This window comes from Cyprinodon variegatus, unplaced genomic scaffold (genome assembly GCF_000732505.1).
Source record: "Cyprinodon variegatus isolate N-32 unplaced genomic scaffold, C_variegatus-1.0 Scaffold284, whole genome shotgun sequence".
NCBI lineage: Eukaryota > Metazoa > Chordata > Actinopteri > Cyprinodontiformes > Cyprinodontidae > Cyprinodon > Cyprinodon variegatus.
The window spans coordinates 306,264-316,810 of NW_015150737.1; the positions used below are offsets into that span (position 1 = coordinate 306,264).

General features: G+C 43.7%; 1 protein-coding gene across 1 annotated transcript in view; it reads right to left on the reverse strand.

Annotated features, from left to right (window-relative positions):
- The window catches only part of LOC107090174 (microtubule-actin cross-linking factor 1-like), a 186,697-nt gene that overhangs the window by 22,526 nt on the left and 153,624 nt on the right, over positions 1–10,547 (reverse strand). Inside the window, exons 75-91 of the mRNA XM_015383416.1 lie at positions 9,814–9,915; positions 9,602–9,703; positions 9,325–9,498; positions 9,069–9,224; positions 8,791–8,988; positions 8,572–8,700; positions 8,155–8,337; positions 7,903–8,058; positions 5,451–5,657; positions 5,162–5,281; positions 4,896–5,065; positions 4,653–4,812; positions 4,365–4,559; positions 1,597–1,869; positions 1,306–1,494; positions 1,107–1,218; positions 861–1,021 (exon numbers count right to left, since the gene is read on the reverse strand). Of these exons, the coding sequence (XP_015238902.1) occupies positions 861–1,021; positions 1,107–1,218; positions 1,306–1,494; positions 1,597–1,869; positions 4,365–4,559; positions 4,653–4,812; positions 4,896–5,065; positions 5,162–5,281; positions 5,451–5,657; positions 7,903–8,058; positions 8,155–8,337; positions 8,572–8,700; positions 8,791–8,988; positions 9,069–9,224; positions 9,325–9,498; positions 9,602–9,703; positions 9,814–9,915 (2,787 nt within the window). The remainder of the gene's footprint in view (positions 1–860; positions 1,022–1,106; positions 1,219–1,305; positions 1,495–1,596; positions 1,870–4,364; positions 4,560–4,652; positions 4,813–4,895; positions 5,066–5,161; positions 5,282–5,450; positions 5,658–7,902; positions 8,059–8,154; positions 8,338–8,571; positions 8,701–8,790; positions 8,989–9,068; positions 9,225–9,324; positions 9,499–9,601; positions 9,704–9,813; positions 9,916–10,547) is intronic.

The window sequence follows — 10,547 nt, forward strand, 5'->3', positions numbered from 1 at the left end:
AAGACTTGATTTATTAAAAAATACCTGATAGAGATGAGTATAATCTGGAAATCAGTTAAAATCTACTTCATTTGCATTCACATTGATCGCAACAAGATTCTTTTTTTTTATGTTCTATAAGTCAGATGCTGTAGTTTAAGACAAGGAAAAAAAAATCCTACACTGCAAAAAAATTAAATCTAAATAAGTAATTTTTTCTTAAAACAAGTGCATTTTTTCTTGAATTAAATATTTAAGTGAGACCCTTTGCCAATGGAACAAGACAATTTACACTTAAAATAAGAAAAAACAATTGCATTGTCTTATTTCAAGTGCATAATATCTAGATACCTTATTTTAAGAGTAAAAATACTCATTCCATTGGCAAATCATCTTATTTATCTGCTAAAATTAAGGGTAAATACACTTAATTTAAGACATTTTTACTCATTTTGAGGTTGTTTTTGCAGTGTATTATTTTGACTGAAAATTTTTAAAGTTATATTAGAAATCAATCCTCTCTCCAATCATTCTTCTGTCTTCTAGTTCCTCTAGTGGAAACTGTAGCATTAGCCTTTCACTCCTCCGTATTATAAAGGCTTTTTAATCGTTTGTACCAAAAACTCAGAGGTTCTGTCATCCATTTATTAAAAGTTACTTCTAGAGTTTTCTGTCCCGCAGTATTCAGCATTTATTATCCGAATTAAAGCATTTTTTCCTCTAATCAGGAAAAGGTTCTATTTTCTTCTCCTTTGGTGAGTGATGATCTCAACTTTAGGCCACATGCATACAAAAAATGTAATCTTTTGAGTGATTTTCTAAAAGATTGTTCTGCTGGTTCATAGTTAAAGAAAATAAATTTTTTTCTTGTAAAGGATCACCTCCTCCTGCCGGTCCAGAGCGTCATTGAGTTTACGCTGGCGGTCCAAAGCCAGCAGCCACACCTGCTGCCAGCGCGCGCAGAGCTGGTTGAGGCGCGGGTTTCCCCCTGAAACCTGCATGCTCGGCTGCTGCTGGTGCTGCTGCTGCTGCTGGTGTTTACCTGGAGAGAAGCAGAGGCTTTAATGTGAAGCATGAACCTACAGCTGTGGCGAAACAGCATTGGAGGCTGAGTAACGGTGACGTACGAGCTCCTCTCCTCTCAGCCAGGCTGCTGGGAGGCTCCGCTGGTTTCCTTTTGTAGCTTTTTGTCACTTTATCCACGTCTGGCTGCTTCCTGGTCATCTCCTCCATGAAGGTCTGGAAAACAGGAACATCAGCAGTGATTTAACCAAATCCAGGAGAAGACTGAACGTTCGGAAAATAAACGAGTCCCCGCCAGCCCACCTGGTGCTCTGTGATGAGTGTTTTCAGCTGTGGGATGTCCTGAGGCAGCGGCTCCGTGTCCCTCTGGACCAGCGTGGTCTCGGCCCACTGTAACCATGACAACAGCTCCTCCAGCAGGTTGGCGTTGTTGAGCACCTCTGTCAGAGCCGTCTCCAGCCGCTGCTCGTGCTGTTTGGCCCACGTCAGCACCTGTGCAGCACAGATAGAACTAATCGGTTCTGGATCTTCGGTTTCATAAAACCCAAACGTCCATCTGAACTCATTAAACCAGGATAAGCATCCGAGCCTTACCTCCTCAAAGCGTGCCCTGATGATGGTGATCCAGTGTTTGATGGTGGTGATAGAGTCGGGGTGGCATACAGTCAGGATGCCCTCCCCCATGCCAGCGGCCTTGTTAACGTCGGACCTCTTCTCCTCCACCGTGCCCATGAAGTCCCGGTGGGTGTGCAGCAGCGCCTGCAGCGTCTCGGCCTCTTCGGGGAGGACGCCGCGGAAACGGAGCGTCTGCTCTGCCTCTGACAGCCACTCCAGCAGCATCTGGACGGCTGTGCGAAACTCCTCCGCCTGACGGGAGGAAAAAAGTTAGTGATGTTTTTAAAACTGTCTGAAAGCTGCACTCGTTTACTCGAAAAACGTCACCAGCCTCAGCGCAGCTTCTGTTCCAATTCACAAGAACAAGAAGACAGAGAACGGAAAAATTCCCCGGATGTTGTTCTCACCCCGCCCTCTTTACCCAGCATGCATCAGAGATAAATTGTCCGTTCTCCGTGTCACTAACCCTAATCCAATCCATCCCGGTAGCACGATCCGTCCTGTGCATGTGCGAACAGATATACATCCGGGTGTCCATAAATAATGTAATTATGATACTAAAATTACTTATTTCTATCCTTAACTCACTAAAGAATGCTAATATACAGCTTTAAAAAATGTTTTATGACTTTTGTGAGACAATTTTGACACTTTTTACATTTTCTTTGTTAAACTGCTTCTCTGACGTCATCATCAGAAATGCTCAGAGCAGTCTGCAAAATATGATTAAACCATGTTTATCTGCATATTTGGTTCTTTCATTAGATTACGCACTACATACAATAATATTAACAAAACTGAAAAAGACTAGATTTATGTTTAAACTCAAAGCCGAAAAACGTACACTGCAAAAACGATCTAGAAATAAGTAAGAATTTCTTAAATTAAGTGCATTTATCCTTACTTTAAGTAGGTAAATGAGATAGTTTACTAATGGAATGAGTATTTTTACTCTTAAAATAAGATAATTAGATAATATGCACTTGAAATAAAACAATGTAATTGTGTTTTCTTATTTTAAATCTAAATTGTCTTGTTCCATTGGCAAAATGTCTCTTTTACCTCCTCAATTCAAGAACAAATGCACTTATTTAAAGAAAAAATGTCTTATCAAGATTTCGATTTTTTCCAGTGTAGCTTCCGGAAGTAGCGTAGGATGCCATTTCCGGTGCCGATCGGGCACAGAGGGATAAAACAGGAAGGATTTTAAGGAACTTGTGTTTTCAGGACATACATTATCAATGTTTAACATACTATATTTTAGTATGCTTAAATTTTTTTGGGGAGGGATAAACGTCTTTTAGGTCTTTTTAACAAAATAAAATCTTGACCTGGATGTGAAATTGAGCTGATGGCGCATTCGTAGGACGGATCGTGCTTCTGGGACGGTTCGGGTAGTCAGTCATACCTAACACTCCAAACTGACAGCTGTCCCAGCATGCACTGCAGCAGCTTCCAGCTTAGCGCTCAGAGCTCAGAGTATTAAGTTAAAAGTTCTCTTTTCTGTTGCTGTCATTCTACAAAAGTACGATTTAAGATCGTTTAAGGCGAGAATATTATACTTTTAAACGTCATTATATTGTCAATTTACTGATTTACTGCATTTAAAAAAAAAAGTACAGTGTTGAGAGGGCCGCGGCAACCAGCGGACCTCTGAGGCTACCGGTAGCCAGGGCTAACGTTAGCCCGTCTGCAGCGGCGGTCTCTCAGCATAGCCGTGTGTGAAGTACCGCTGACTCTAATGGCGATGTTATTATTTGTGTTTATCTGTCTGTTTTAATTATTATTCCCCGACTAAAGAAGAAAAGTAAGAATTTATTATTATCTAGAGCAGGGGTCACCAACGCGATGCCCACGGGCACCGAGGGGCCCTCAAGGACCACATGGGGAGCCCTCTTCGTCTTCTGAAAACAGAAGAACTCACTCAGTGGGTTAAGTTTAATTTTCTTTATTCTGTTGCTCTTCTTATTAATCATTTATGTATTATTTCATCATGTTAACTATTTCATCATATTTCAGTGGTTTAAAAAGAAAATTAGAAATTAATAAAAGAATAAAATAAGAATAAAAATGAGTTTTTATGGATGAGATTTACTGTAGGTGAACACTGATCCCTCTTGTTCATAGGTCAGTATTGGTAGCCCCTCCTATGACTCGGTAGCCATGAAGTAGCCCTCAGCCTTAAAAAGGTTGGTGACCCCTGATATAGAGGCTATTAATAACAGGAAGTGAAATGCAGCTCCAGACGAGCCGCAGTGTGGTGATGTCATCGATACGCTTCTGTTCTAGTTGACCCATATTTATGTTGCATGCTCCCGTTCTCTCCAAGTCAACACTTTCCTGCGTTCTTCTCAAGAACATACGTGGCGAGGACATGAGTCTGCATTCGCGTTTTTGCGAATTGAGAAACTGACCTCGTTTTGTCTACACTCTTTGTAGACGAACAAAGGAGGGAAATCCGATGCACTAATTTCAGTCTGATGCCTTAAAATAAACAATACAACCAAAGCCTTCAAAACACCCCTAGTTGATGGAGATCAGCACTATTTTAAAATCTGTATCAATATAGTTTGTTAGGGAACGTCACCCTACATACACTACCCACACAGTAAAACATGGTGGTGGCGCCATCATCGATTTTCCTCTCAGTTTACAAATGCTTTCCTCATCCCTTTTGTTGTAGCTCAGAATGATTTACGTCTCTGTGTTTTGGCGTTTAGGGGAGTGGGTGGGTCTTATCCTCTGACCTGTTTGAGCGCCTGCTGGAGGCGGGTCTGCTTGGTGACGGACAGGGCACACACTGTATCCCAGCGGTTGCTGAGCTCCTGAAGCTGAACCTTAACCCACGCCGTGTCGTCGCGCCCGGTTTCCATCAGGTCCCGAGCTGACCGCTTCAGAGCCTGAACGCTGCCGGTCCTCTTGCCCAATTCTTTCTGGAAAGCCTGAAAAGTCAAAGCACATTTGAGTTTAACAGAGGCGTTCTGAAACTGGGAGAGGAAGACGATGATGTTTAACTCTTCGGCATTGGAACCTGCCTTGTGTGCATCCATGAGGTTGGAAACCAAGTCCATGTCGCCGTGAACGGGTTGGTCTTCAGCCAGCTGGGGCTCCACGCGGTACAGCCAGTCCACTAGAGCCTGTAGAGCTTCGGCAAACTGACCTGAGAACAGCAGAGCCTCCTCCAGCTTGTGCTGCCTGGATGTAAGAGAAAATATGTTATTTGATTTTTCATTTAAATCAAAGCAGCTGCAGCAGCGATCATCTCACGGCCTCTGTACCTTTCTACGCTCTTGCCACAGACGGTGTCCCATTTATCCCGGACCTCCCCCACCAGGTGGTCCAGTTTCTGCTGGTCTGCAGGCAGCTGAGCTTTGTCCCTCATGGCCTTCCCAGACCTCACCGTCGTGTCGTAGACGGGCTGCTTGGACCCCAACGCTTTCTGAAACTCCTGTTTGAGAGAAAAACCAGATTTCGGGTGAGGAGACGTCGACTGGGGAAACTAGAGGCGCTGGATCGGTCTAGAGCCGGTTCTTCTCTGTGGTACCTTGTGTTTGGTCAGCTGGACTTTGATCTTGTCCGGTTCGTTGGAGATCTCCACCTCAGAATCGAGTCTTTTCTCGGCTTCCTCCAGCCAGTCTGTCAGCTTCCTCCAGGCCTCATGGAACTAAGAGCAACATTAAGGTTTATTTTTAACTTTCAGACACAAAAGGCCTAATTTATGTTCTTAAACAGAAGTCATCAGAACTAAACCAAACATTTCAAGATCCAAAAATATAGATATTTTTAACCTTAAATAAAAAAACCAAACTTTGTTTATTAGATGAGTAAAATACCTGCTTGGCTCGTTTCCGGGCCTCATCGAGATGCCGGCCCCGGTCCAGGGACCGCTGCACCAGCTTGTCCCAGCGGGCCTGGACACTGAGCAGCAGATTCTTGATCAGAACCACATCCTGCTTCAGGCTGGCGAAGCGAAGCTGAGAACCAGCCTTCTCCAGAGCCAGGACCTGCTCTCTGTGGGTGTTCACCTCGTTCACAAACACCTGCAGGGACACAGAACAATCAAATAAAGTCAGAGTCTGAAGCCAATGACAGAATTTATACATCATAACAACATAAAATTGAAATTTACATTCAAATTTAGGTAGGTTTCCTTACAACTGTATTATTTTATTACTATAATCTTTACATTATCCCTTTTTATTTTGCTTAATTGATTGTCTCTGTTCTAATTTTATGTTTTTTTTGTTTTTATTTTGTTAGGTTTATTCTTTATACATCATGTGCATTGTTACTTTGTTAGCCAGATTAGAGTAGAAGGCCTTCCTTCACATTGTGGATGTCACTGTGTGTACAGAGGTCATCTAAATAGGACAGCCTTCTTGTTTTTTAAAGATACACAGGATATGGGCACATCTTGGAGCCGGACTGATAAAGGGAAGCAATCTGTAATCCTTAGGCATAGAGGCAAGATGCATACAGGTCAGGGCATGGATGGCGGGTCAGTTTCTGATACGGACAGCTAAGCATCCACATGATCCAACACATAGACTCATGAGGTATAAGAAGGAGAAGATAACCTTGTTCGGGGCTCAATATTTGCCGGACGCTCGCGGACGTGATTTTTGAGCCCACAGCTGTGCAAGCTCCAAGCATTTTCTCTGTCCTGTAACAACCTGATCTGGAATAAACTCTGTTACTTTTTTACTCCTGTTTTTATAGTCGTTTTTATATGGTTTAACCCAGTTTGAGTTAAGAGTAGTAAATAACTTGCTCCCAGGAAAAGAACCGGTAGGGAAGTCCCGAGGCACAACTTCCTTCAAGGGGACATAACTTCCTCATTTAACAATTTCAACAATTTTGCTTCTGCTCACGGTTAGCAATAACACCAAATGCTAACAATGCTAACCTAGAAGCGCCTTCCTTTGCTCTCACTGAGCAGAACCAACCTACAAGCCCTTAAGTTTTAGATGACCATTGATTCAAAGTCATGATGCTGGAAAAAAAACTGACTGGTGCTAATATTGCTAGGTGGTTGTTCCAAAAAAGTTAAAAAACAATCCACTGGACTTTGTTTCCAAGTTTGAAGGCATTTCGCTTCCAATCCAGGAAGCTTTTTCAATTCAAAATGCCAGAAATAGCGTTGAGTTCAAGGCTTTATAGAGTGGACCAACAAAGCCTTTAGAAAACATGCAAACTCAACCGGACGGACAGGTCCACTCCTTAAAAATGGGGGTCGTCTTTAGCCTGCAATGCCCCATTCCCAGAGATGGCAAAAGTACTAACTTTCCGTACTTGAGTAAAAGTACAGATACTTGTGTTAAAAAATACTCTGGTAAAAGTGGAAGTACTGATTAAACTTCTTTACTCAAGTAAAAGTAACAAAGTACAGGCTTGTAAATTTACTTAAAGTATAAAAGTAAAAGTAGAAACCACTTTTTTCATGCCGTTGCCTACATTTTAAATGGATGTCTGCCAATAGGACTAGATCTCCGTTGTGTTCATTTTCAATCATCTCGTCGTCCATGCTACTATGCTAACGCCACCGCCACCAAGCTGCAATGATTTGCCGCCAATGAATACCGCCGAATCTGTCGATTCATCTTGTAGTGGTGCGTCAAATGCAACGTAGATTCCCATCCAATTAGATTGAATTTGGTATTGATGACGTGAAAAATAATAACGGTAACTCCATTGAAATGATTCGAAACTAAAGTAACGAGCCAATTTTTTAAAATGTAAGGAGTAGAAAGTACAGATATTTGTGTAAAAATGTAAGGAGTAGAAGTAAAAAGTCGGCATAAAAATAAGTAGTAAAGTAAAGTAAAAATATCAGAAAAATCTACTTGAGTACAGTAACGAAGTATTTGTACTTCATTACCTCCCATCTCTGCCCATACCTGTCTATGTCTCTGAAAGGGGTGTCAGAGGTGCTAGGTGGCTATTTTAGCAAGCAAGTAAGAAAAAAAAACCTGATTTTTTTTGCGTTGTTTTTATTTTACTTTAAGCAAATAGAGACTAAGGAAAAAATATCTCACTTCCTGTTTTATAACAAAACTATTTTATACCACAAAACAAGATTAAATCCAAGGCAACCGAACTTTCACTCCTTTTTCTGACTCAGACTTTGTCTGTTATGTCGGCTCACACTTTGTAGTTAGGGAGTTTATTGGCACAATATAACCGTAATCTATAGTTTCTACTACATATTTTTCTTTTTTAATTTCCCTCCCTCTGACATAATGATGATGAGACGTCTGTCAGCATGAACAGACACCCAGAGCTCACCTTGTGCTCATCTATCTGGAAAAGGACGGTGTCCAGTATGAGGCTGGGGGGCTGCGCCATGTTCAGGGTCTGTTCAGCTTGCGTCAGCCAGTTGATGGTGTCCTGCAGGGATGTCTGGAAACCCGTTGCCAAGGAAACAGCTTCCTCCAGCTTCGCCTAGAAGGTTGTTTTGTTTTTTTTTGGATATGGTTAACATCAAAAACCATCCAACCAGAAATGTGAAAGGCTTCACGGGGAAATCCCCAGACTTACTCTGCGGTCGTCCATCTTGGTGTTGAGGCCGGCCCACTTGTTTTGCAGCATGGCCAGGTTCTGCTGGGTCTGGGTGGTTCCAGGTCCCGCTTCCTCTCCTCCGCGGGCCAGCAGCATGGACTCCCCCTGGTCCAGCAGGCGGTGGTACTGCTCTGCTCGCTGATTCAGCTGAGCCTGGAGCTCCTGCGGAACAATAAAGCTTATTAAAGTTTGATTTGGACCACATGCTAAGACCATCTGGACGAGCTAAGCTTCTGTTTTACATGAACATTTCAGTTTTGCAGCACTGCTGCAACAATCTGATATCATCTAAGGTTCTAAAAAGGAGCTAAAAGGAGCATCTGGAAGCTTAAAGGACGACGCTCAGTGTGTTTTGGGATTATTTCTCCTCCTGGATGTAATCTGACTCCTCCTCACCATGTGCTGCTGTAGCTGCTCCCTGGCGGTCTCTGGGAGGCCTCCTGTTGGTTTGGCTGCAGACAGCTGGCTGTCCGTCCTCCTCAGCCACTGCAGGAACTCCTCCAGCTCACCATGGAAACCTTCAGCCTGCAGACAGACAGGTGGGAGAGGAGACGCTCTGAACCGAGCCACGTTTATCCGACTTTGACGTGTTTTACCAGGAGCCGCTGCGCCTACCTGCTGCAGGGCGGCCTCCAGGAGCTTCTGTCGCTCCTTGGTTTTCAGCAGCAGACTCTCCCAGCTCCCGTTGAGCTGATCCAGCTGATCCCGCAGGTGGCTTGCCTCGTCGCCCGGGGAGGACTCCAGCAGCTCGGCGGCGGCGCTGTTCACGGTCTCCACCGTGGCGTGATGGGACAGCACGTCGTTACGCAGAACCTGGGGGAGGAGAAGGAGATTTAATTGGAGTAAAAAATGAAACACGGCAGAAAAGGAGTCGGCGCAGGGTCCGGACTCACGTGGTGTTTAGCCAGCTCGATTTCGATGGCTTTCGGGTCGGAGCTGACGGGTCGCTGCGTGTCCAGAGTGGTGTGAGTGTGGTTCAGCCAGGCCTGCAGCTCAGACAGAGCGTGCTGGAACTGACCCAGAGCCAGCAGGGCGCCCTCCAGCTTGTGCTGCAGAGAAAGAAGAGATTAAAGCATTTGAAAATAAAACATCCCCAATGCCTTCATCACTCAGAGAGAAGAAAAACAGCTTCATCTTCATCTCCATCACCTGTCTTTGGGTGATTTTCTCGCCCAGGTTTTCCCAGAGGTGGCGCAGTTCAGTCAGCGGCTCCTGGATCATGTCCCGATCAGTCTGATCTGACACTTTCCTCAGCAGCAGCTCCCCCTGGTGGCAGAGCTTCTCCATGTCAATCTGCTGCTGGTACACGTCCACCTTGTACTGCTGCTCAGAGTCAGAGGGACGAGGAGGTAGATGATTAATTTTAAAAAAACAAACCCAAAGTTATACAAAATATCTGAAAGAATGATCGTAAAGAAAAACAAACCTTTAGCTCCTCTATCTGCTGCTTGACTGTTCCCAGATCAGTTCCTACAGTCGACATGTCGCACAGCTTGATCACAGCGTTGTCCAGGTAGTCAAACATCGACTGGAAACAAAACACAGAAATCTGAACACTACAGAATCACAGCGAAAACCCTGGAATATTTCCCATGAGCTCAATCTATGAGGAAAAGGCAGGGAGTCACAGGAACGAACCTGCAGGGCATCCTGGTACTGAACAGAGGCGGTCATGGCCTCCTCCAGCCGCTCCATCCTCTCCCTCCATGTTCGGTTCAGACCCTCCCAGGCGCCGTTCATCTGAGAGCGAGACACAGAGACGATGTCAAAGAGGTCACTGAGGAACATCCGTCTGTCTTTTCCCTGCTACCCCTAACATTCCTCCTTTTCTTTCTCTCTTTACAATAGTCGTAAATGTAACAGTCGATCATGCAAACATCTCTCCTCCCTGCAGAGATCGATGACAGAAAAAGAAACTGAAAATAAAATAATATGTAGAGGACTTAAACCGATAAACCAGTCAACTGGATGATATTTCATGGTTTTTTTCTTTTACCGTATCGGCCAACATGAGAATGCGTCGGTCAGTGGCGTGCATGCATTGCTGCTCCCTTCATTTGCCTTAAATTGTTCATTGTTTGTTTGATTGATAATCGATGTTTCTTTTATATTTTAACTAAAACTTGTTTAATTAACGACCCCTTTTTTATCCTTCTCTCTTTCTCAACCTTTCTTGTTCTAATTACCCAACATTTGTTACCCAACAAATTGATTCAAAGTTTTCTATCAAAGGAAAACCAGCTGATTGCATCGACTCATTGACTCTTCAGCAATCCCTCACATTAAAGGAATAGTACACCCAAAACATGATTAGCCTTCATTTTCTACTCACCCCCATGCTGAACAACACTCTGGAGTACTTTTTTGATATC